The 27,537-nt window shown below is 40.7% G+C and overlaps 2 protein-coding genes across 3 annotated transcripts in view; one reads left to right on the top strand and one right to left on the bottom strand.

Moving 5' to 3' along the window:
- Nucleotides 1-6,238, bottom strand: part of LOC106088755 (troponin C) — a 31,341-nt gene extending 25,103 nt beyond the window's left edge. Inside the window, exon 1 of the mRNA XM_013254424.2 lies at nt 6,042-6,238. Within this exon, the coding sequence (XP_013109878.1) occupies nt 6,042-6,062 (21 nt within the window). The 5' untranslated portion in view covers nt 6,063-6,238. The remainder of the gene's footprint in view (nt 1-6,041) is intronic.
- LOC106088751 (uncharacterized) overlaps nt 1-27,537 on the top strand; it is a 63,260-nt gene that overhangs the window by 3,924 nt on the left and 31,799 nt on the right. Inside the window, exon 1 of one of the 2 annotated variants that reach the window (XM_059369361.1) lies at nt 6,197-6,277. The exons of the other annotated variant lie outside the window; for it this stretch is intronic. The gene's annotated coding sequence lies outside the window, so the exon portion shown is untranslated. Of the gene's footprint in view, nt 1-6,196; nt 6,278-27,537 lie in introns of those variants that run through there. 2 annotated transcript variants of the gene reach the window in all.

Here is a 27,537-nt window from a genome sequence, read left to right as displayed (position 1 = left end):
TTTGGTTTAGGGCGGGTACCCTGACGCTTGGTATCTAATTTTTATATCAGACTCGCGCTCTTCCCTTAAACACCATTCATTTATGTCTCATATCGTAACGATACGTATATATGCCAGTTTGATGGGATCTTGGAGTAGGCTGTTCCCTCTGGGTATTTGACCACAAGTTTTAATATGTGCTCGGATATAGCAAAATACCCTTGCCTTTTGGGTTGTTGCTCAACAGACCAAACACCATCACTCTGGTGTGGAATTTCCCACCCCTCAGACTATGGCCCTAATATTGTAACCATGTAATCGAATCTAACGATGCTTCTACAGTTGGCAGCTGCCAGAACTCCAAAGACGTCTTCAAAATTGACATTAAAAAAACGATTTTTAATCTCAGTTTAATGACGGACATGCTAACTACTGCGTCACGGTGGCCTCCATCATTAGTATTTTGAGCGCAAAACAAGCCTATTACTGGTTTAGGTGTATGTCCATAGTGTAATGGGGCGGATTAATAACCGCACCCTCTTTTCAACCCAACCAACATACAAGGCTGCTTACTTAAGGAAAATACCTCAAAAGTGTAGCCAGAACTAGGAGGCGATAATCATTGATTTACATTTTTCTTATATCCTTGCCGGGAGTTTGACTCAAGCGTTCAACATCAATGGCTTGCATGCTAAACTATGAGCTTGACTCTGTGCGTAATACCTCTGTGCGTATGACTAATATTTACTGCCTTTAATTCATGTTACTCATACGGTGAGTGAAACACTTTGCCAATGTGTTTGTCTCATATGAACAAACCTCTTTGGCACTGCCCGGCATTGAAATTTATTACTTGGGTAAAGCGTGCTCCCTGCCTTTGCGGCTGTTGCTATTGCCTATTGTTGTTTAACATTTTGTTTCTTTGTTGTTATGTTCGAAACGAAATAAGCAGAGACACATGTCAGCAAATTTCTGTAGCTAGGCGAGGGTACTCAAGTGTTTTTGTTGTTGTTTAGTTTTTTGTTTTCATTAATTTTCATACATGTGTTTTTGTTGTTTCTCCTTAAAAACACTTTTATAGTTGTTTCATATTTTTCCTAGGTCGCTGTGTTAATGTATTTGTCGATACTCTCTCTCTGCTGTGTGGTCAATGTGCAGAAATAGACAATAAATATTTATGTCATACATGCATGGTGTATGAATAAATATGGTTGTACATCACTTAAAATACATTTTGAAATGTCCGTCCGTCCGTCCATTTATCCGCCAGCCTGTTCTCTGTGTTACCTAGCATAACATATTTGTATGCATGTAGCAGATGTAGACGTTGTTACGTCTTACATATGAATTGAATAAAAATTTATTGCTGTTTGCTGTCAATAGCAAGAGCAACACCACAAAAACCTACAAAAAAAAACATTTCTTGTAAATGCATGAGTTGAGGGTCACTTAAATTCGTTAAGATAGGGGGCGGCAGGGTATAGATATGAGAGATTTTCTAGTACATTTTAATAAACATTCAACAGGTATGTGAAAACAAAACAGAAACTCAAGCATTACAAAACGGATTAAGATGAATGGGAAATTTTAGCAAAGCAGTTGCATATAAAATGAAAAATATTTTTCTGAAAATAAAAAACATATGTAATACGTCGTTTATGCTTATTTCTCATGCGTATACAAAGAAAACTACCTGTCATAATGCCTATATGAAGGTACATCTATATAAAATTTAGTATCATCCTAAGGTTAAGGTTGAGTTTACCATGAGTTCAATTTGGTCCATTGAGATACTCCAAAGAGAGAAAGTGTAGGAGTCAAAGTAAGAAGGTGTGGGTCTCTAAATCAGATCAAAAGATGAGAAAAAGAAGACTTTGAACCGATATTGCATACCAAATTTTGTTCAAATTAGTTGAATATTGTAGTAACTCCTCATAATTATGAATCGAGCGGTTTTTGCCAAAATCCATAGCACTCCTATTTGGGTTTAAAAAGTGTTATATGGGCAATTTCTTTATAATTGGGTAACAAATGCGATCTTCGCACTGTTAAAACAAAAAAAAAGTGACGGACAAGCGGAGAAGAGCTTGTTCTTCTTCCGAATCTAACATGAATGCATCAAACTGGAAAGTAGTCATTATGAGGAACTTCCATACATGCCACCATAGGATTTATCATGGAGTGCATGGATATGATTAAAAGGCATTTAATTCGTCAGGTCTTTCCTTGTTGAATTTCGGCTAAAAATTCAAATCCAACATCCATAAACAGATTCTAACCACCTAACTGCCTATGCACTTGAGATCCCTCTTCAAAATTCAGTAGTACAACATTGGCACATTTAACAGGGGACTGGTAACCGATTCACTCGCGAATCCGCCTTTTATACGAAACAAACTCATTTTATACGAAATTTTCGAACATTCATTAAACTCCTTTTACATCAGTGAGTCCTATCTGTTTCATATTAAGCTCGCTAACACTATTCGATAGATATTCTGGGTGGTAGCAAATTCAAAGTCAGGATGACGATTTGGTCAGTGGAGCTCATATGACCTAAACCGAAGAGGAAGGGTCCCAATATTTTGCACTATATCCGAGATACATCAGATATACATGAACCGATTTATGCGACTTTTTGTTTGTACTTCAATAGTAGCCTCAACATATAAATATTTATTTACATAAATTTGGTGCCAAGAACCTAGTGGGAACGATCCAATGAAAACAAGTAAAAGGTCGTTAAGTTCGGGCGGGCCGAACTTTGAGTACCCACCACTTCGGGTATATATGTAAACCACTTTTCGTTAAAATCCGGTGAAAACTGCATATCTTATGCGCCATAGCAGCTATATCGAAATATGTACCGATTTGTACCATCTTATATATAACAAGTAAAAGCGTGTTAAGTTCGGCCGGGCCGAATCTTATATACCCTCCACCATGGAGCGCATTTGTCGAGTTCTTTTCCCGGCATATCTTCTTAGGCAAAAAAAAATGATATAAGAAAAGATTTCCTCTGCTATTAGAGCGATATCAAGATATGGTCCGGATTGGATCACAATTACATTATATGTTGGAGACCTGTGTAAAATGTCAGCCAATTCGAACAAGAATTGCGTCCTTTGGGGGCTCAAGAAGTAAAATAGAGAGATCGATTTATATGGGAGCTGCATCGGGCTATAGACCGATTCAGACCATAATAAACACGTATGTTAATGGTCATGAGAGGATCCCTCGTACAAAATTTCAGGCAAATCGGATAATAATTGCGACCTCTAGAGGTTCAAGAAGTCAAGATCCAAGATCGGTTTATATGGCAGCTATATCAGTTTATGAATCGATTTGAACCATACTTGGCACAGTTGTTGAAAGTCATAACGGAACACGCCATGCAAAATTTCAGCTAAATCGGATAGGATTTGCGCCTACTGAAGGCTCAAGAAGGCAAGACCCCAGATCAGTTTATATGACAGCTTCATCATTATGCCCCAATTTCACCCACACTTGGCACAGTTGCTGGAAATCATAACAAAACACCGCATGAAAAATTTTAGCCAAATCTTATAAGAATTTTGTTTTCTATAGACTCAATAAGTCAAGATCCCACATCGGTTTATATGGCAGCTATACCATGTTATAGACCGATTTGAACCAAACTTTGCACAGTTGTTGGAAATCATAACAAATTTCAGCCAAATCGTATAAGAACTGCACCCTCAAGCTACTCAAGAAGTCAAGATCCAAGATCGGTTTATATGGCAGCTATTTCGAAACATCTACCGATATGGCCCATTTATATTCCCAACTGACCTACACTAATAAGAAGTATTCGTGCAAAATTTCAAGCGACTAGCTATACTCCTTCGAAAGTTAGCGTGCTTTCGACAGACAGACGGACGGACGGACAGACGGAGTCCGATTCGGGGCTCAAGAAGCAAAAAACGGGAGATCGGTTTATATGGGAGCTGTATCAAGCTATATATCGATTCCGACCATATTGCACACGTATGTTGAAGGCCATGAGAGAAGGCGTTGTACAAAACTTGTGCCAAATCGGATGAGAATTGCGCTCTCCAGAGGCTCAAGAAGTCAAGATCCCAGATCAGTTTAAATGGCAGCCATATCAGATTATGGACCGATTTGGACCACACTTCGCACAAATGTTGGAAGAGATAACAAAACACCACGTGCAAAATTACAGCTAAATAGGATAAGAATTGCGACTTCTAAAGCTCAAGGAGTCAAGACCCAAGATCGGTTTATATGGCAGCTATATTAGGTTATGAGCCGATTTAAACCATACTTAGCAGAGTTGTTGGAAGTGATATCAAAATACTACGTGCAAAATTTCAGTCAAATCAGACGAGAATTACGCCCTCTAGAGGCTCAATAAGTCAAGATTCAAGATCGGTTTATATGGCAGCTGAATCAAAACATGGACCGATATGGCCCATTTGCAATCCCAACCTACACTAATAGGAAGTATTTTTGCAAAATTTCAAGCAGCTAGCTTTACTCCTTCAAAAGTTAGCGTGCTTTCGACAGACAGACGGACGGACGGACAGACAGACGGACAGACGGACGGACGGACAGACGGACAAACGGACGGACAGGCGGGCGGACAGGCGGGCGGACAGGCGGGCGGACAGGCGGGCGGACAGGCGGGCGGACAGGCGGGCGGACAGGCGGGCGGACAGGCGGGCGGACAGGCGGGCGGACAGGCGGGCGGACATGGCTAGTTCGAGTTAAAATGTCACGGTGATCAAGAATATATGTACTTCGAGGGGTCTTAGACGCATATTTCGGATTGTTACAAACAGAATGACGAAATTTGTATACCCCCATCTTGTGGTGGAGTATATAAAAACGGCATTCAAAGAACGTGTCAAATGCGAGCCATGGTAGAGGGTATATAAGATTCGGCTCGGCAGAACTTAACGCAGTTTTACTTGCTTCATAAAGTATTTGGGTTATATTTGGCTGGAAAATCACAGCGAGCTATTGTTGTCGAACTCAAGCACCTCAATGTGAACAAAATGTTTGTGTATCGCACCATAGATAGTTATAGTGGCAGCGTTGACAAACACCATGGTGGTGATAAAAAAAAAAAGTACAACACCGGAAATGTGTTAATTTCTCTTTCGAGATGAGCTTAATGATCGAAAATTTTATACAATGGAAAAATGAAAGCCACAGGAGATACACCACACCAACCATGACGCGTTTCGTCACTTGGTAAGGAGGGGGTGTGAAATTCCTTAAAAGCATGCAACATTTATTGAAAAACGAGGTCAAAGTGAAGCCTTACAAGTTCCAAAGCAATAAATATTCGTCTCGTCAGACGGCTGATGACGGGGTTACTACAGTTGGCAGAAAGTTTCCCGGTTTAAAACATACTTCCAGAAGCTTTACATATATAGCGGAGTTTGCGGCCGAAAGTGGTCTAGGCGCTGCTAATCCATCAAAGATGGAAGATGTTTCTTTTCAGCAGGAGATACTAGGCACCAACGGTAGCACCTGTGTCCTTGGAAAGAGGGAACGATCCATTTACTGAACGCTGGAAGGGAATTTGAAGCTCAACTCCAACATTAGAGAAAATACGAAAAGACAACGCTTGTTCTATACACCTGCAAGAGAACCATTGGCAAAAGTTAGTGGGTTCAAAATGCTTCATGCATTGTGGTCTGGTGGACGGCACTTCAAAAACAAAGCGACAGTGCAATACTACGCCTGATTCGAAGGTTGATGCACTGATTTTAATGGACATTGTAGGAGCTTCCTCATTGGCCAACAAGCAGTTTACCATTAAACCTATGAAGAACATACTTTTCAGTTCGCACAGATACAACATTAAACTGTTACCCATGGTTTTTTATACAGGTAGGAAAAACACTTTTTTAGTTATAAAAACTTTAAACACAAATTGGTTCATATCGACACTATAAAATCTTATCCCATACACACACTCTCACGCATATGCAATATTTTCATTCAATAACAATTGATCAATGAATTATTGTTTTATAAGTGTACAACAAAATAGTTTTTTTCTTTATTACCATAATACTGGAGCTGGCCATGATGAATTGATTTTCTGTTTTCTTTTATCTCTCACTTAACACACAAAAGAGAATTTACAATGCAAGGAACAACGTTAGAGTTGCTTTCCTATATCCTTAACCCACGTTAGCCAGAATGAATGGCAAGAATGTTCAAGTAATTGCACTTGGACTTGGAGGTATTTCCCGTTCCGAATTAGTGACAAAACTAAACTGTTTGGATCTGGTTGATGGAGGTAAGCGTGCTTTTTTTCCTCTCTCTCTCTGGTATTACTTTCACAATCATATAACACACGGATACGGACACAAGGCAAAGTAAAACACAATGGACCCATTTTCCACACACACACACACACATACACACTTATTCATGGATACATTTGCGCTTAGAGGCACATTTTCATATGGCATATCCATTATGGATTATATACAAAAATCCATAATAATCATATCACTCATAAGCATGTGTGTCGAACAGCAGCAGGTCTTCTTCTTCGACATACATACGTATACTATGTAGGTGCCCAAGCAAGTATTTATGTCTATTATGACGTACTTATGCATATTCATTTATTTCTATTTGGGATGACTGACACTTTTTTCGGAGGCTCCTCCATGGTAGCGGGCCAGACCCCCAAAATAAAAATAAAAACCATAAATACGGCAAGTAGCCAACAATAAATATGTGTGGGACCAGACCAGCTAAGTGCTAGTAAATGAATGGGTTGACTAACCCAAAGACGGACGGACAGCCAGATCGAAAGATAGACGAACCAATGTACAGACGAAAGCAGGGTAGGACGGCAAACATCACTAGGCCAATTGTTTACTTTGGAAATCCACTATAATAAGTCCCCGAAGTCCACCAGAAATTCATTACGCCTAGCACAGACAACAGCAGCTTATAGCAGTAAAACACACATGACAAGTAAATGTACACTGAGAAAAAAATGAATGACAAATAGCTGTTCAGTACCAATAACAATTTCCAAGATTATTCTAGGGAAAGTCTTACCGCAAGGCTCCTTTTCGCCTGTGACGCAAAACCTGTAAGTTCGAATCCTGGCACTTCAAAAACTTGTTGCATCTGTGATCATCTTCTCATTGGCAACATTTAGTACTGAAAAGCTTCTCTGCAACGAAATGATGTACAATAGTAAGACACTCCCTTTGGACTCAGCCTTGAAGAGGAGGTCTTTTATCATTAAGCAACAACTTTAGTCAGGTACCACTTTTTACGGTTAGTATAACCCCCATCCACCATTGAATGGGCGTTATACTAACTTGGTCATTCTGTTTATAGGTAAGGTAACGTTAGGTTAAAAGGAGGGTGCAGATATTGTATTGTTGTGCGGTCTAAAAATTATAAAGTAACCTCAAACAAACACAAATATGTGGAGGGGCTTAACTTAACTCTTTGTCCCAAATTTCGGCAACATCGGACAATAAATGCGCTTTTTATGGCCCCAAAACCTAAAACCGAGAGATCGGTCTATATGGCAGCTTTATCCAAATCTAGACCGATCAGTGCGATAATGCAGAAGTATGTGAAGGGGCTTAACTTAACTCACTGTCCCAAATTTCGGCGACATCGGACTATAAATGCGTGTTTTATGGACCTAAGACCCCAAATCGGAGGATCGGTCTATATGGTAGCTATATCCAAATCTGGACCGATCTGAGCCAAATTCATGGAGGACGTCGGAGGGCCTAAAACAACGCAATGTCCCAAATTTCAGCCAAATCGCATAATAAATATAGCTTTTATGGGCATATGACCCTAAATCGGAGGATCGGTCTATATGGCAGCTATATCCAAATGTGAACCGATCTAAGCCAAATTAACGAAGGACGTTGTAGAGCCTAACACAACTCACTGTCTCAAATAATAGCAAAATCGGATAATAAATGTGGCTTTTATGGGCCTAAGACCCTAAATTTGAAGATCGGTCTATATGGCAGCTATATCCAAATCTGAACCGATCTGAGCCATATTGACGGAGGATGTCGAAGGGCCTAAGACAACTCACTGTCCCAAATTTCAGCAAAATCGGATAATAAATGTGGCTTTTATGGGCCTAAGACCTTAAATCGAGAGATCGGTCTATATGGCAGCTATATCCAAATCTAGACCGATCTGAGTTGACGGAGGATGTCGAAGGGCCCAACACAACTCACTGTCCCAAATTTCACCAAAATCGGATAATAAATGTGGCTTTTATGGGTCTAAGACCCTAAATCGGCCGATCGGTCTATATATATATATATATATATATATATAGATATAGCCCATCTTCGAACTTAACCTGCGTATGGACAAAAAAAGAATCTGGGCAAAGTTTACGCTTAATATCTCTATTTTTAAAGGCTGTAGAGTGATTTCAACAGACAGACGGACAGACGGACGGACATGTCTAGATCGTCTTAGATTATTACGCTGATCAAGAATATATATACTTTATAGGGTCGGAAATGGATATTTCGATGTGTTGCAAACGGAATGACAAAATGAATATACCCCCATCCTTCGGTGGTGGGTATAAAAAAGTGCTGCTTATGAAATTCCTAATTGTCTTCAATGCCACTCCCCTAAGTTGGTTCATATCTGGTATTGTATCTCCACCTAAGTGCCGGTATCTGTTAGACGCGTAAGCCGGGCAATGACAAAGGAAATGCTCCAACGTCTCATCATCTTCCCCACATGCTATCACTTGCCCCATCGATTTTACATTAGAGAGCTCGTAGTCCTATGTGTCTCGTTAGGATACCAATTGCTATACTGACCTCCATCTTACATTCTTTCAGTAATAGGCTCGTCTTCTCACAATCTGGATCCCCCATTATGATTTTCGCCGCCCTACCGACTGTTTCGCTGTTGTTGCATGCGCACTCGGTCTGCGTCAACCCAAAAGCCTTCGGGTTAACCAAGTTTATTGACGGCAATCCTCTTGCCTTCACCGCCAAATCGTCTGCCCTTTCACTTCCCCTTGCTTCGTTATGGCCCGGCACCCAAACAATGCGAATTTTGCCATCCTTAGAGAAGGCGTTAATCTCCTTTTTACACTGCTAGACTGTTCGTGACCTTACCGTCCTGGTTGTTATTGCCCTTATGGCAATTTTACTGTCGATAAAGATGTTCACACTCCACGTTCTCGCGTTAGCACCACACCACCTCACGCATTTCATGATCGCCCGAATTTCCGCCTACAGGATCGTATTATGGTCAAGCAGTCTAAAAGAGATCTCAGTTCCTGGGTTCTCAATGTAGTCCCCCAGGCCCACTCTGTCCTGGAGCTTTGATCCATCCGTGTAACATGATCTTCCAAATGACAATACTAGGTTTCCGTCAATCCAAGACTGTGCCGATGGCAGCAGTGCCTCGCACTAGACTTCAAAGTTCATTTCAGATATCCGATCGGAAATCTCTTCCCTTCCTTCCAGGCTTCCTATCGTCGCCTCGATTATACCGCGATGGTATGAGCTGCTCCCATCCTCAATCTATTCTCCCATCGCCTTAAGTCTGTTTATACCACATCGAATTATTGGTCTAAGGCCCCGCAAAGTGTATGTAGACATGGTCGTCATGACACGTCGATCTAGCTATGCCCGTCCATCCGTCTGTATGTCAGTCCGGTGAAAGCAAGCTTACTTTCGAAGGATTGCACAAATGGTTCCTTTTAGAATAGGTCAGTTGGAATTGTAAATAGACCATATCGGATTATGTTTTGGTATCTGATCTTGACTTCTTGAGCCTATAGAGGGCGCAATTCTTATCCGAATTAGTTTATGAATGAAAAGACTTTGGAAGTAAAGCACGAATCTGATATCAATATTCGGAAAAAAATGTGTATGGGGCCACCCCACCCCCATAACAGCACCTAAATAGGACGTATTTTCTGACCATGGCAATATGGTGCTCAATTAAGAGGTATTTTAGAGTAGATATTTTTAGAGCCAAGTCACTGACATATATAACGACCATGGCAATATGGGGCTCAAATGAAAGGTGTTTGAGTGTAGAATACGAATCTGACATCTAAATGTGAGATCAAGTGTTTGGGATGCCGCCCCTTCCCAAAAAGCACCCCCAAACAGGACAATTTTACGACCATACCAATATGGGCCTCAAATGAAAGGTCTTTGGAAGAAAAGCACGAATCTGATATCAATATTCGGGAAAAATGTGTATGGGGCCACTCCACCACCATAACACCACCTAAATAGGACGTATTTGCTCAATCCCATGGCAGCCTGTTTTACGCACCGAATTGACCCGTTGGAGTTCTTCATCTTCCTCCAACAACGTGCCAAGTATGGCCGATCTCTCAATTTTACTTCTTGGGCTCCTAGAGCTCACAGTTCTTGTCGGATATGGCTGATATTTTCTAATACGGTTGAATCGTTTTATAACTTGATATGGCTTCCATATAAACCGATCTCCCGAAGTAACTTCGCGAGCCCCTATAGGGGGCAATTCTTATCCGATTTGGCTGAAACTTTGCACAATGACCTTGCATACTATGATCTCCGTCATCCAATCCAAGTATGACCAGAATTAGACCATAACACGATATAGCTCCAATAGCATAGCAATACTTATCCATTATCCTATGTTTGCTCACAAAGAGATACCGGGCAAAAAACTTGACAAATGAGGTGGAGGGTATATAAATGGTGGAGGGTATACAAATGACAGAGGGTATATAAATGGTGGAGGGTATATAAGAATCGGCCCAGTCGAACTTAGTTAGCTTTAACTTGTTGCAACCATAGTTATCTCCAAGTTTTTTTTCCACACCATTTTAGTCTTTCCTTAGTGTACTGGTAAACATATACAAATGTTGACCATTCGCCATTGTCATTCAAAGAATATTTACGCTCCTAATCAAATGTCAAAAGTCCAAAATCCTCTTGGTATGTCAGTGTTATTCGCACAATTGATTTATTAGCGAACAAATGCCTAGCTTGCAATTTGGGGAATTTTCAAATGAATTAATTTGTACAGGAACTTAAATTGCCAAGATAAAAATTTTGCCTTTATCCGCCGGCAGGTAGTAAAAAAAATATTTAATATTCTACAAATCTAGAAAAGTCTGTAGTTCAAATCTCTTTATGACCAAAGAGACATTAAATTACATTTAAATTTGTTATTTACAGCAAACCCCAAGAAAAGTAAGAAAAATATTTTTAATTTTTCAGAGGATACAATAAAGCATACCCGTATAGCACCTCACAAGGGGGTACAAAGGTGGCATAACCAGAGAACTGCCTTGTGCCCTTGGTCTGATATAAAAATAAAACATGTAAGAGCGTGCTAAGTTCGGCCGGGCCGAATCTTATATACCCTCCATCATGGATCACATTTGCCGAGTTCTTTGCGCGCTATCTCTTTTTAGGCAAGCAAAGAATATTGAATAAGAACTGTTATGCTATTGGAGCTATATCAAGTTATGGTAGGATTCGGACCAAAAATGAATGCAGAACATTGTAGAATTCATTATTGAGCCTAGTAGGGGCTCATGAGGCAAAATCGGGAGATCGGTTTATATGGGAGCTGTATTAAGCTATTGATCGATTTAGGCCATATTAGACACGTATGTTGAAAGTCATGAGCGAAACCGTTGTATAAAATTTCTGCTAAATCGGATGAGAATTGCGCCCTCTAGAGGCTCAAGAAGTCAAGACCACAGATATGGGGTTATATACCGATTTGCGTCATACTTAGCACAGTTATTGGAAGTCATAACAAAACACCTCATGCAAAATTTCAGCCAAATCGGATGAGAATTGCGCGCTCTAATGGCTCAACACAGTTGTTGGAAACACTACGTGCAAAATTTCAGTCAAATCGGATAAGAATTGCGCCCTCTAGAGGCTCAAGAAGTCAAGACCCAAGATCGGTTTACATGGCAGCTATATCAAAACATGGACCGATTCGAACCATACCTAGCGCATTTGTTGAAAGTGATACCAAAACACCATGTGCAAAATTTCAGTCAAATCGGATGAGAATTGCGCCCTCTAGAGGCTCAAGAAGTCAAGACCCCAGATCGGTTTATATGGCAGCTATGTCAAAACATGGACCGATTAGGCCCATTTACAACCGACCTACGCTAATAAAAAGTATTTGTGCAATATTTCAAGCTGCAAGCTTTACTCGTTCGAAAGTTAGCGTGCTTTTGACAGACAGACGGACAGACGGACGGACAAACGGACGGACAAACGGACGGACGGACAGGCAGACAGATGGACATGGCTAGATCGACTTAAAATGACGATCAAGACTATATATTCTTTATGGAGTCTCAGACGCATATTTCGAGGTGTTACAAACAGAATGACGAAATTATTGGGTTGCCCAAAAAGTAATTGTGGATTTTTCATATAGTCGGCGTTGACAAATTTTTTCACAGCTTGTGACTCTGTAATTGCATTCTTTCTTCTGTCAGTTATCAGCTGTTACTTTTAGCTTGCTTTAGAAAAAAAGTGTAAAAAAGTATATTTGATTAAAGTTCATTCTAAGTTTTATTAAAAATGCATTTACTTTCTTATAAAAAATCCGAAATTACTTTTTGGGCAACCCTAGTATACCCCCATCCTATGGTGGAGGGTGTAACAAGTAAGGAAAGGCAAAAGTCGTGCGGTGCCGACTATCCAATGCCCTACACCTTCCCCACAAGAGAAAATTGGGGGCTATATCCATGTCTGAACCGTTGTTGATGGACTTTGGTGGAGGTTTTCAGATGGATTATAAAACAATCCACAAATCGAGCAAATGTGTTAACAATTTTAACAACTTCGGCTCTATAAGTACAAATACGGCAATGTATATGGAAGCTTAAAACTAATCTGAAACGATTTTGATAAAATGTAAACAAATCTCAACAGTCATAAAATTTTGGGAAGATTGATTAATAAATGTGCTAGCAATGGCTCTAGAAATCGAGAGATATATATTGGATCTATATCAAAATCAGAAGCGATTTCTATGAAATTTATCAGTAATGTCAAGAGTCACAAGAAAATCCTTGCCCCTCTAGAAGTCACAACGGGTTATCTGTATATATTGCAGCCATATTAGTTCATAATTTGGGTGCCTTCTGGAAGTTGAAACTCTACGGTCAAAATTCTAACTAAATTGGATAATAATTGCTCCAAAGGTTCATGAAGTCAAATCGAGAGATCAGTTTCTATGGCTGATATTGGAAATTTGTCCAAGAATATTCCAATAATTTCTCACTTATCGCCGACTGTTGTCCGTTTCAAGTTTATGCAGATATTAATCTGACCCATGCCACTATGGACATACACCTAAGCCAGTAATCGGCTTGTTGTGCGCTCTAAAAACTATAGAGCAACCTCTAAAAAGAAAATTTTAAATTAAGAATTCGCAGTCTAAAACAGATATCAGTCCCTGGATTCTTAATGTAGACCCCCAGGCCCATTCTGTCCTCTAGCTTTGTACCATCCGTGTAACATGATCTTCCAGCCGGCAATACTAGGGTTCATTCAATCCATGACTGTGTCCATGGCAGCAGTGCCTCGCACTCGACTTCAAGGTTCATTTCAGGTATCCGATCGGAAATCTCTTCCCTTCCTTCCAGGGTTCCTATCGTCGCCTCGATTATCCCGCGATGGTATGAGATGCTTCCATCCTCAATCCTTTCTCACATCGCCTTAAGTCTCATAGCCGCAGTGGCTGCCTCGCACTTAATCTGTATATCAATGGGTCGAAAATCTAGAATAGTCTCCAGTGCCCTAGTGGGCGTGGTCCTCATCGCTCCGCCTATGCCAAGACAACATGTTCTCTGAAACTATTGATTTGTAAGTAAGTATTGGTCTAATCACGCTCCTGTAGAGCCAGTGGACTATCCTCGGATTCCGGTCCCATTTCGAGCCTACGGCCCGTCTACATAATGCCCAACATTTGTGAGCCTTCTCAGTACGCTCCTGAGTGTGATACTTCCAATTCAGTTTCCTGTCCAAGACCACACCCAAGCATTTGACCTTGTCAGATATCGAAATCGTCTTATTGAGAAAACGTGGTGCGTTAAATTCGCCCAACTTCGTCTTCCTCGTTAACAGGCATATTTCAGTCTTCTCTGGGTTAACATTGAGACCTTTGGGTCTAGCCCAGTCATATGCCTCATGCAAGACCCTTTCGGCCCTTCTGCATAGCTCGTTTGGATCCTTACCTCTTAGACGTATTATAACATCGTCTGCGTAGCAGACGGGTTCAAATTCCTCCTCAGTCAGCATCTGTAATAGGTTATTTATGGTGGTCACCCATAGGAGTGGCGATAAAATGCCCCCGTGCCCTGTACCACTTTCTCCCTTATATTTATGCCATTGGACACACAATTTAACCACCTGTTCCTTAGCATATGGTTTATCCAGTCTCTAAGGACCGGGATCATCCGGTACAGGTCTAAGGATTGGATCAGTGTGTCGCTCCGCACATTGTTAAAAGCTCCCTCGATGTCAATGCATACCGCCAGTGTGTACGTTTTGGCATCGAAGGATTATTCTATTTAATAAGCATTCTATTTGACATAGGCATGCTGTTTGAATTTGAGCAGTTTGCTGGATGTCATACTCTTTATCATGGTGTCCACAATACGTTCCATGGTTTTGAGTAGAAAGGACGTAAGGCTTATGGATCTGTAGGCCTTTGGTGTCCCATAACTTGCCTTGCCGGGCTTAGGTATAAACACCACCCTTGCCTCCTGCCAGGCTTTCGGAGTATATGAAAGTCCTAGGCAAAAATTTTGGCCAGATAGTCGGAAATATTCCATCAGGTCCGGGTGACTTAAATGGTTTGAAGCTCCTCAAGGATTCCCTCACCATAAATTCCGTTATTATAAACCTTTGATCAACGTCATTATTCCAAAATTCCGGTGTCTCCGTGAGTCCCGTCATATCCTGTGGAAAATGGGTTTTCATCAAAAGCCTCAACATGTCCTCCGTTGTCTCTGCTCTCACTCCCATATCGTCTACTAAAGTTTCAGTTTGGACATGGGTTTTTGAGAGAAACTTTTTTATCTTGGCGGCGTCATTACGCTACGACCTGTTAGCAGAAAAGCTTCCATGAGGCACGTTTTGCCGCTCTGGTAATCTTATTGTATTCCTTGAGCCGTGTGCCGAGGTAGATAAAGTTACTGACCGTCTCAAAGTTATGGTTCCCAACTTTCTGCATTTTCTTTATCTGCTCGGCGTTTTGGGAGTTGAAACCATCCATTTACTGCCAGTCCCATTTTTTCGATTCTTTCAAAGGCTGCAGTTACTACTTCCGGTGACCGACCTATGATGTCGATGTCGTCGGCATAGGCGAGTAGCATGTGTTCTCTTGTGATTAGTGTGCCATATCTATTCCCATCTGCATCTCGTATAATCTTCTCCAGCAGGTTATTAAAGAGATCACACGATAGGCTGTCTCTTTATCTGTAACCTCGTTTGGTATTGAATGGTTCGGATAGATTCTTTCCTATTCTAACTGAGGAACGCGTATCAGCAAATGTCATCCTGCAGAGTCTTATTATTTTTGCAGGGATACCAAAATTCAGACATGGCTTCAAATACCTTTGAACGTAAAGGGGTATTGAAAGCTGCTTTGTAGCCAACAAAGAGATGGTTTGTTCCTCTCGGGACTTTTCCAGGATTTGTCGCAGTGTGAATATATGGTCCAGGGTGTATTTACTAGATCTAAAGTCGCATTGATTGGACCCAGTTCTCTCATTGACTTTAGGTTTTAATCTTTCACACAGTACGCTCGAGAGTATCCTGTATGCGATGGGGAGGAGACTTATTCTTCTGTAGTTGGCACATTCCGTCTTTTCTCCTTTCTTGTGTACGGAACATATTATGCGAAGGTTCCAATCATCGGATATGCATTATTCTAGCCAGATCGTACACACAAGCTGATGCATATGCTTTATCAGCGTGTCGCCCCCGGTCTTAAATAGTTTAGCGGGTAAACCATCAGCTCCTGCTGCCTTGTTATTCTTCAGTCGGGTCACAGCTACTTGGACCTCATTCTGACTAGGAGGTAAATATTCTATACCATCATCAGAGATTGATTCCGCGGTATCCTCTTCGCCACCATCATCGGACACTAGCTGTTGGGTAAGATGTCCTTTCCAGTTACCAGATTTACTTCTTTGTCTCTGCAGGATGATGTGCCTGCACCAAAGCCATCGGTTTGATGTTTAGTTCTTTGTTAGAATTCCTGGACTTCATTCTGACTCCTGTACAACTCAATTCGCACACACTTACGTCTTTCCATTTCCTTTTTCTTTCTGCGATATAGACGTTTCTCCTCTCTCCTTTTCTTCCGATACCTCGCCTCCATCTGGCGCGTTGCTACTGATTGCAGGGTTGCTCTAAATGACGCATTCTTGGCTTCAGTAGCATCTCGACACTCTTGGTCGTACCATAGGTTTCTTGGAGGAGGCTTCCGGTAGCCAAGTACGGATTTCGCGTCATTTTTCATGGAGTGGGCAATAGTTTGCCTTGGTTGTGTCATATATATAAACATATACTCATTCGTCCCATTTTTAATATATTTGCGATATAAGAAGGAGATAGCTCCATTTGTTTACAAGTAATTAAAATTTGGTCAGGCTAGCAACATAGTTTTGTCAACCTATAACTCAAAAAAATGGATGGGAAATATTTTCAATTTCATCACAGGAAATTTCTACCTTCTCTTAGCTTGTTTCTAAAATTCTTAATTCTCAAACATCCCATACACTCTTAACGATTCAAATGATTTCCATTTAGCCTTATGATTTACTTTGGCTTTTCTGAAAATCGTTATAAATTATGTTGCTTGTCAACAACTGCTCTTGAAATATTTCACTCTACATACGAAAATCGTATCCAAACGTCTGGGGGCAGCACCTCATTAGTTAGTAGTAGTGGTAGTAGTCCATTGTCGCCTAACGAGAAATGAATAGTTTTGGGTGATTTGTACAAATTGCTAAAGGTGACAACACAAAGTAAATTTGGCCGATAAAGTGCCAAGCATTGCCATAAAATATTGGTGGACAAGTGCAAAGTGTTGCCGTTTATCGAACACACTCATCCGTACTATGTTAGAATGATGAAAAACTTTTCCATTGTTTTAGGTCATACACAAAGGAAAACAAGTAAAAAAAAGCGTGCTAAGTCTTGGGAACCCACCACCATGGATTCTGCTAAAAATGTATACAAATTAAATTTAGTTGAAGGGCAAAATTTTAGTCTATATACCAAACCTCTGTCAAACCAGTAATAAGGCGTTAAGTTCTGCCTGGCCGAACTTTGGATACCCACCATTTTTCTACATAGTCCGGTGAAAAATGCATAATTTATGCCCCCATAGCAGCTATATCGAATATGGTCGTCACGGACATTGAGTGGTCTAATAAGTACAAGTCATTGTTCAATTATGCAAATTTTGCCCATGAACATTCCACAAAGGAACAGGGGCAAACTTCTCACATATCAATGAGTGCAGTCCGATTCAAGTTTAAGCTCAATGATAGGGACCTCCTTTTTATAGCCGAGTCTTGGGTCTTGACTTCTTGAGCCTCTAGAGTGCGCAATTCTTATCCAATTGGAATGAAATTTTACACAACGTGTTCTGTTATGATATCCAACAACTGTGCCAAGTATGGTTCAAATCGGTTCATAACCTGATATAGCTGTCATATAAACCGATCTTGGGTCTTGACATCTTGAGCCTCTAGAGTGCGCAATTCTTATCCGATTGAAATGAAATTTTACACGACGTGTTCTGTTATGATATCCAACAACTGTGCCAAATATGGTTCAAATCGGTTCATAACCTGATATAGCTGCCATATAAACCGATCTGGCATCTTGACTTCTTAAGCCTCTATAGGTCGCAATTATTATCCGATTTGCCTGAAATTTTGTACGACAGATCCTCTCATGACCATCAACATACGTGTTTATTATGGTCTGAATCGGTCTATAGCCCGATACAGCTCTATTTTACTTCTTGAGCCCCCAAGAAGTAAAATAGCCAGGATTTGAACCCAGGCGTTCAGCGTTACAGGCGGACATGCTAACCTCAGCGCTACGCTGGACTTCAATTATGTAGAACAAAATATTGGTCATTTTGGTAGCTATGTTCAAATATTGACCGACCTGAACCATATACGACACTGATGTTGAATAGTCTAACATAAGTCATTGTGTCAAACTTCAGCGAAATCGGATTATAAATACCCCTTTTAGGAGGCCAAGACGTTAAATCGAGAGATCGGTCTATATGTCAGCTATATCCAAATCTAGACCGATCTGTGCCATATGCAGAAAGATGCCGTAGGGCCTAACTTAACTCACTGTCCCAAATTTTCACAACATCGGACAATAAATGCGCTTTTTCTGGGCCCAAAACCTTAAATCGAGAGATCGGTCTATATGGCAGCTATATCCAAATATGAACCGATCTGGGTCAAATCAAAGAGGGACGTCGAAGAGCCTAAAAGAACTCATATCCCAAATTTTGGCAAAATCGGACAATAAATGCGCCTTTTATGGGCCTAAGACCTTATATCGAGAGATTGGTCTATATGGTATATTCTTATTCAAAATTGAAGAAGATTGTCGATGGGCCTATCACAACTCACTGTCCCATATTTTGGCAAAATCGGACAATAAATGCGCCTTTTATGGGCCCAAGACCTTAAATCGAGAGATCGATCTAGATGGCAGCTATATCCAAATATGGACCGATCGGGGCTGAATTGAAAAAGGATATCGACTCGCCTAACTCATTGTCAAAAATTTCAGCAAAATCGAATAATAAATGTGTCTTTTATGGGCGTCAGGCCCTAAGACTCACCATCCTTCGGTGGTGGGTATACTTAAAGCTTCTAGAAACCGAACAAGGATGATCGGAAGACCGGTTTACATAGGAGCTATACCAGGGTATAGACTGATGTGGACAGTATTTGGCATATTTGTTAGAAGTCCAAACGGAACACCACATGCAAAATTTCAGCCAAATCGGACAAAATTTGCCGCTTTTGAGGGCTCAAGGTCGGTCGGCAGGTCGGTTTTTCTGGGAGCTATTTGAGGACATATAGCGAATTGGACCGTAGATGTTAAGAAGATCAGACGGAGGAAGTAATTATTACGCCGTTTAAGGAAGCTTAAACACTTGAATGCTTCTTTCTACACTTCGAATACATGTTTAGCCCAACGGACATCACTTTGTATTTTCATGCCCAGAACATCAAGAACTTATGATTGCTCAACATCTGCACCGTTGATAGACAAAGATGATCGTAATGGATCAGCGAATCGTTTGTGTGACAACAAGCAGCACTGAGTCTTCCGTGCATTAAAATCTACTCGATTCATTCGACCCCACTCAGAAATGGACAGCGTGTATCGTTCATAACCCGCTTCTTGTTCTTAATCTCTCGAAGACTTGGCCTATGGTCGAATGAGTACGAATGGCAGAGATTAGTGTCATCCGCAAATGAGTAGAACGGATTCGATGTCTGACCCAACAGATCGTTGATGAAAATTAGAAAAAGAGAAGGAGAAAGAACAGAGCACTGGGGTACACCTGCGGTCAGTTTGTGCTCATTGAATGAGAACCCCTCTATAAAGACTCTAATAGTGCGATCTCTGAGAAAGCTCGCAATAAATCGAACGAAGCCATTACCGACACCAAATGCGACAAGTTTTGATAGTAGTGCAACGCGCCAGACACTATCAAATGGCTTGGAGAAATCCAGAGCCACAACCTTACTCTCACCAAACTGGTGGATTGAGCGACTCCAACGTTCCGACAGAAGTGCCATGAGGTCACCTGTTATGGTATAGAATGTTAACCTCCTAGTTAGAATGAGGTCCAAGTAGCAGTGAACCGTTTGAAGAACAACAAGGCAGCAGGAGCCGACAGGTTTCTATCTGAACTATTTAAGACCAGTGGCAAGACGCTGATAAGGCGTATGCATCAGCTCGTCGAACCTCGGCATTCTTTGTCCCGTACACAAGAAAAGAGACAACATATATGTGCCAACTACAAAGGAATAAGTCTTCTTCCCATCGCACACAAAATACTCTCCATCGTACTGTGAAGTAGGTTAAAATCTAAAGTCAATGTGATAATTGGCAATGCGGCTTTAGATCTGGTAAATCCACCACAGACCAGATATTCACACTGCTCTAAATCCTGAAAAAGATTCGAAAAGAACAGGTCAACACTCACCATCCCTTCGTTGAATAGAAAAACGCCTTCGACAGCTCTATCCGCTCAAAGGTATTTAAAACCATGTCTGGGTTTGGTAGCATTGCTTGTTGTCACACGTTCCTTAGTAGGAATAAGAGAGAATCTCTCAGAACCATTCAATACCAAACGAGGTTTCAGACAAGGATACAGCTTGAATAGGTATTGCATACTACTCACAAGGTAACACATACAACTCGCCTGTGCACATGACGGCGATACCATGGGCCGGTCACCAAAAGTAATAACTGCAGCCGTGGAAAGAATTGAAAGAGAATCAGCGAAAGTTGGTCTAGCAGTTAATGGATATAAGACCAAATGGATGGTTACACCTTTCACCAAGTTTTGTACACCTGATCCGATAAGATAAAGAAAATGAAGAATGTTGGGAACCACAACTTTGAGATCGTCAGCAACTTTATATACCTCGGCACCACCGTATCCAATTCGAATGACACCAGTTTTGAACTAAAACAAATAGCAAGCAGTTTAGAAACAAGGCCACCGTTGGACGGACGAAAAGTACATTATATAAGACATACATACCACCCGTGTTAATATATGGTTCAGAGGCATGGGTACTTGTGAAAGCAGACGAGGCAGTACTTGCAGTGTTTGAGAGAAAATTCTGCATAAATTGTATAGACCAATTTGGATTACACATTCCACGGAAACTGGAAACAGTTGGTATGCCTCTGGTGACATGTAAGCTTAGTCTTCAGGACCAGGCCCAAAGGGCAACTAATGACTGATAGTCACAAAGTGCGGATGGTGAACACTCCAAAATGATATGTCCCAATCTATACTTCAAGAGTTATATTGATTTGCTGTCGCTGGCTAAGTTAGCATGTTCGCCCATGACGCTGAACGCCTGGGTTTGAAGACTGGCGAGACCATCAGAAAAAATTTTCAGCAGTGGTTTTCCCCTCCTAATGCTGGCGACATTTGTGAGGTACTATGCCATGTAAAACTTCTCACCTAAGAGTTGTCGCACTGCGGCACGCCTTTCGGACTCGGATATAAAAACGAGGCCCCTTAACATTAAGATTAAACTTGATTCGGACTGCACTCATTAATATGTGAGAAGCTTGCCCTGTTCCTAAGTGGAATGTTCATGGACAAAATTTGCAATTTTTGGCAGAAACGACGTCACAGTCATTGTGTCCTTCATGACAGATTACTGTCTGATCGAAAAACATGCTGACAGACAGCAGGTTACCAGTAACATTTGCTGTGTGTGTGTGTGTCCCACACTGGCAGTCTGAACCAGTTCTACTTTAGTTTATTCCTTTGAGAACTTGTTTAGCGGATGTGAACATTCGCAAGTTTTTGGGGGTTTTAAACGAAAGCGACGAAAACGTCTAGGTGAGTCTGATTGCAGACTTCCGCTTAAACTGTATGAGCCGTATGACGATGTTAGTTAAACGTATCAAATACAACTGTTGCGTTAGCTAGGTCATATTGTCAGAATGAATGAAGGAGCTCCAGCGAAAAAATCTTTTGGAGGCAAGCACTTTTGGTACGCGCAAGCTAGAACGACCACAACTATGGTAGTAAGATCAAGTGGTAAAAAACATTGCGAAAATTGGTGTCAGAGATTGGACAAGGAGCGCATAATATCCAGATGCTTCAATATCTTTTCCAAGTTCTGATTACAGGACAAATGTTCTGTCATAGCAAATTAAAGTAAAGTAAAAGGAGTGGATCTCCAAGGATTTTTCCCAAATTTCGATATCCGAATACTAAACTCCAAAGACCTTTTAGTTGAGTAACATATTGTCCCGCTTAGTCTAAATGACAGTTTGAGGGTTTTTTTTTGGGAATGTGTCCAATACTTGATACTTGGCTCCAAATTCTTACACGAATCTTAAAAATTACTTACATGAGACTAATGTTGTATCATTTGGCTTCAATGCGCATCAATGATACCCTCCCATCCACAGCTGAAAAACTAGAGACAATATGTTTAGACGTCCCACTTCCTACATTCTAACCCATTTCTAGTTTAATGTAAGCTAAAATACCTTTTGGTATTGTCGTAATGCCTAAAACATCCAAAATCAGTAATATAAACAATACATAATTTTTATCTTTCATACAATTTCCTCTTACATGTTTGCCGTATACGGTACCTTTGACGTTGTAGTGATTCCCAAATTAGATGTCCAAATAATGTGGGCGAAAAAACCTTAACGGTGGTTATGCAAAAATTTCCTTCTGCCAAATTTACTTGCGGACATATTTTTTCGAGTGTATTTTCGTAAGTGGCAAGAATAATTTTTCTCTATTCAAACCCCACTCCATTCCCATTTCCATGCTCATGATCAGTTCACGGACTTCGTATTTGTGATGATCAGCAAATTGATTTAATAAACCAAAGAAATATTTCTTCTCTGTTTAATGTGACATCTTTCAAGGCCATCGGAATGAAATAATTGGATCGCTTTTAATTGGCCACAAAAATTTTTATTATTTTCAATACAAATTCATAGGAAATTCTTCGAAAATAGCCACATTGAAATGCCAGACATTCAAACCTAAAAACCGCTATAAAAATAGTTTTAACTTTTGGCGTATCATCTACGTCACCGGCCGCCGACTCTTGAAATATTTCCAATTGTTTTTAATTGTTGGCCAAATATTTTTAGCCATTGCAATAAAATTTTCCACTCAAATCAAGGAATTTCCATTTCATGTTTGCTTTGCAAACGCCAAATATAGGGAAATGCATCATGAGCATTCATTGTTTTATTTTCTGGGGGATACACAGTAAAGAAAATTGTCAATATTGTAGGTTAGGTTAGATTTAAGTGGCGGTCTGCCATCAGACTCACTCAGACGTTTGCGTCCATGTGATACCACAGGAACAGAAGAAGAATGGTGCCTTCTAGTTTCCACCTTTGAACCATCCAGATCGCTTTAAAAAGCCTAATAACTTGCAAATGTTCTCATCCGCTAAATCAGACAGGTTCCCAAAGAAATGAGAACCTAAAGTTGAACTCCTTCTAACTACTAGTGCGGGACACACACACAGAAGGTGTTTTATAGTCTCTTCTTCTTCAATGTCCTCACAGCTTCTGCAAAAGTTGTTGCTGGCAACCTTCAGTCTGTCAGCATGTTTTCCAATTAGACAGTGACCTGTCATGACGTACATAATGATTGAGAAGTCTTCAAACCAGTGACAGCAAAGCGGCGAACTTCTTCAGGTCTAGATTAGGCCACATAGTTTGGGAATTCTCACAGCAACCTCTTTGTGACCGTCTATCATTCATTGTCCTTCGGGCCTGGTCCTGAAAACATAGCTTACATGTCTCTAGAGCCATACCCTCAGATTCCAGTATCCCTGGAATGTGTAGTGTAGTTTCCTAGTCTCGCAAGCTCATCCGCTTTACGATTTCCAGGGAAATATCAGATCAGATTCCCAGGGAAATACCAGAACAGATGCATTTTGAAGTATTCAGCCATCCCGTCGGGAGATCTGCGACAGTCGAGGACTGTTTTTGTGTTCAGAAATACGTTCTCCAGGGATTTAATGGATGCCTGACTGTCTGAGAAGTTAGTTATGCCAATCGTCGTAATGACATTATATCTTAGCCATTCCACCACTTCCTTCATTGCAAGGATCTCCGCTTGATACACACTGCAGCAGTCGGGTAACCTATTCGTTATGACCAGTTCTAGATCTTTAGGGTATAGCCCAAAGTCCACCTGGTCGTGTTAGTTTGGAACCATCCGTATAAAAGTCTATTTAACTTCTGTTACCAGGGATATCGTAGTTCCAATCGGTTCTATCAGGAATAGTGGTACAGTAATTTTTATCAAAAAGCGGCTCAGGTAGGGTGTTATCCATACTACCTGCAACAGCAGATATTGTATCAAGGATAACACATTGTCCGTAGCTGCCACATGACCAAGCTCCCTTAACCTCACTGCAGTAGTCTAATGCCCAGAGGCATTAGATGTAGCATAAAATTCAGTGCATAAGCCGCACTGAGAAGACTGTGATGCACAAACAAGCCATCCTTTGGATCCGGTTAAGTCTTGAGCAGTACGTGGACTTTTGAAGCTCGGTTCACCAGACCACAACACTATATAGCATTATAGGTCTGGCAACTGCAGTATATACCCAATACATGACACGCGGTCTAAACCCCAACTTTTGCCAGCACGCGTAACAATGGACTTATTGAGAGGCGAGTTCTGGGAACATTTTATTTCACGTTCGGGACCGCTTAGAACGTGTGATTTAACGCCTTCGGGGTATTTTTTGTTGGGCTATGTTAAAGCTCATGTCTATACAGACAAGCCCGCTTCAATTGGCGCATTGGAAGACAACATTGAAGCATTTATACGATAGATAACGGCCGAAATGTTAAAAAGGGTATGCCAAAATTGGACTAAGCGGATGGACCATGTGAGGCGAAGTCACGGTCATCATTTGCATGAAATAATCTTCATACATTAAATTTAATGGACCGTACTATAGACTCAAATAAAGATTTAATTCCTTTTTCTGAATTTTAGGTGTTTTTTAAGACTTTCCTAAAGCTCTTAAAAATCAGACTAATAAACAAGTAAACGCGTGCTAAGTTCGCCGGGCCGAATCTTATATACCCTCAACCATGGATCGCATTTGTCGAGCTCTTGCCACGGTCTATCTCTTTTTAGGCAAACAAAGGATAAAAGAAAAGAATTGCTATGCTATTGGAACAATCTCAAGTAATGGTTCATTTCGGACCATAATTGAACGGAATATTGGAGACCATAGTAGAAGCAATTGTGTAAAATTTCAGCCAAATCTAGTAAGAATTGCGCATTTTGGGGGCTGAAGAAGTAAAGTAGGGAGAACGGTTTATAGGGGAGCTGTATTAGGCTATAAACCGATTCATGCTATATTCAACACGTATGTTAAAGTTCATGACAGAAGACGTTGTACAAAATTTTAGCCATATCGGGTAATACTTGCGAACTTTAGAGGCTCAAGAAGTCAAGATCCTATATTGGTTTATATGGCAGCTATATCAGGTTATGGGCCGATTTGAACCATACCTAGCACAGTTGTTGAAAGTCATAACAAAACACTTCATGCAAAATTTCAGCCAAATCGGATAAGAATTTCTCCCTGTAGAGGCTCAGGAAGTCAAAACCCCAGATCGGTTTATATGGCAGCTATATCAGGTTATGGGCCGATTTGAACTATTCTTAGCACAGTTGTTGAAAGTCATAACAAAACACCTCATGCAAAATTTCAGCCAAATCGGAAAATAATTGCGCCCTCTAGTGGTTCAAGAAGTCTAGACCCCAGATCGGTTTATATGACAGCTATATCAGGTTATGGGCCGATTTGAACTATTCTTCGTACAGTTGTTGAAAGCCATAACAAAACACCTCATGGCAAATTTCAGCCAAATCGGATAAGAATTTCTCCCTGTAGAGGCTCAGGAAGTCAAGACCCCAGATCGGTTTATATGGCAGCTATATCAGGTTATGGGCCGATTTGAACTATTCTTAGCACAGTTGTTGAAAGTCATAACAAAACACCTCATGCAAAATTTCAGCCAAATCGGATAAGAATTTCTCCCTGTAGAGGCTCAGGAAGTCAAAACCCCAGATCGGTTTATATGGCAGCTATATCAGGTTATGGGCCGATTTGAACTATTCTTAGCACAGTTGTTGAAAGTCATAACAAAACACCTCATGCAGAATTTCAGGCAAATCGGTTAGGAATTGCACACTCTAGACGTTCAAGAAGTCAATACCCCAGATAGGTTTATATGACAGCTATATCAGGTTATGGACCGATTTCAACCATACTCGGTACAGTTGTTGGAAGTCATAACAAAACAAATCATGCAATATTTCAGCTAAATCGGATAAGAATTTCTCCCTGTAGAGGCTCAAGAAGTCAAGACCCCAGATCGGTTTATATGGCAGCTATATCAGGTTATAGGCTGATTTGAACTATTCTTAGCACAGTTGTTGAAAGTCATAACAAAACATTTCATGCAAAATTTTAGCCAAATCGAAAAATAATTGCGTCGTCTAGTGGCTCAAGAAGTCAAGACCCCAGATCGGTTTATATGGCAGCTATATCAGGTTATGGGCCGATTTGAAATATTCTTAGCACAGTTGTTGAAAGTCATAATAAAACACCTCATGCAAAATTTCAGCCAAATCGGATAATATTTGCGTCCTCTAGTGGCTCAAGAAGTCAAGACCCCAGATCGGTTTATATGGCAGCTATATCAGGTTATAGACCGATTTGAACTATTCTTAACACAGTTGTTGGAAGTCAAAACAAAACACGTCGTGCAAAATTTCAGCCAAATCGGTTAGAAATTGCGCACTCTAGACGCTCAATAAGTCAAGACCCCAGATAGGTTTATATGGCAGCTATATCAGGTTATGGGCCGATTTGAACTATTCTTAGCACAGTTGTTGAAAGTCATAACAAAACACCTCATGCAAAATTTCAGCCAAATCGGTTAGGAATTGCGCACTCTAGACGCTCAAGAAGTCAAGACCCCAGATAGGTTTATATGGCAGCTATATCAGGTTATAGGCTCATTTGAACTATTCTTAATACAGTTGTTGAAAGTCATAACAAAACACATCATGCAATATTTCAGCCAAATCGGATAAGAATTTCTACCTGTAGAGGCTCAGAAAGTCAAGACCCCAGATCGGTTAATATGGCAGCTATATCAGGTTATGGACCGGTTTGAACCTTTAACCGGCTTTACTCCTTCGAAAGTTAGCGTGCTTTCGACAGACAGAAGGACGGACGGACAGACGAACATTTTGTAAAGATCTGACCAAAATTGTGACTTCTACAGCCTACAGGAACTATATCTAAATCTGTTCTGATTTTGACGAAATTTTGCACATATATGAGGACGTCAAAAAAATACCTCGTACTAAAATTTGTAAAGATCGGACCAAAATTGTGGCTTCTACAGTCTTAAAAATCCATATCGGATGAAAAATATGTATGGAGGCTATATCTAAATCTGAACCGATGTTCTTCAAAATCAATAGCGTTCGTACTTGGACCAAAGAAATGGCATCTGCAAAATTTTGTGACAATCAGACAATAAATGCGACCTGTAGAATACATGGACAGACAGACGGACATAGCTTAGTCGAATCAGGAAGTGATTCTAAGCCGAGCGGTATTCTCATCGATGGGTCTAGCTCTTCTCCTTCTTAGCGTTGTAAACAAAAGTACAAAGTAATAGTACCCTG

This window comes from Stomoxys calcitrans, chromosome 5 (assembly GCF_963082655.1).
Source record: "Stomoxys calcitrans chromosome 5, idStoCalc2.1, whole genome shotgun sequence".
NCBI classification, from domain to species: Eukaryota; Metazoa; Arthropoda; class Insecta; order Diptera; family Muscidae; genus Stomoxys; species Stomoxys calcitrans.
The sequence above is the reverse complement of the archived record's forward strand: the minus strand, read 5'-3'. Positions and strand labels throughout refer to the sequence as shown.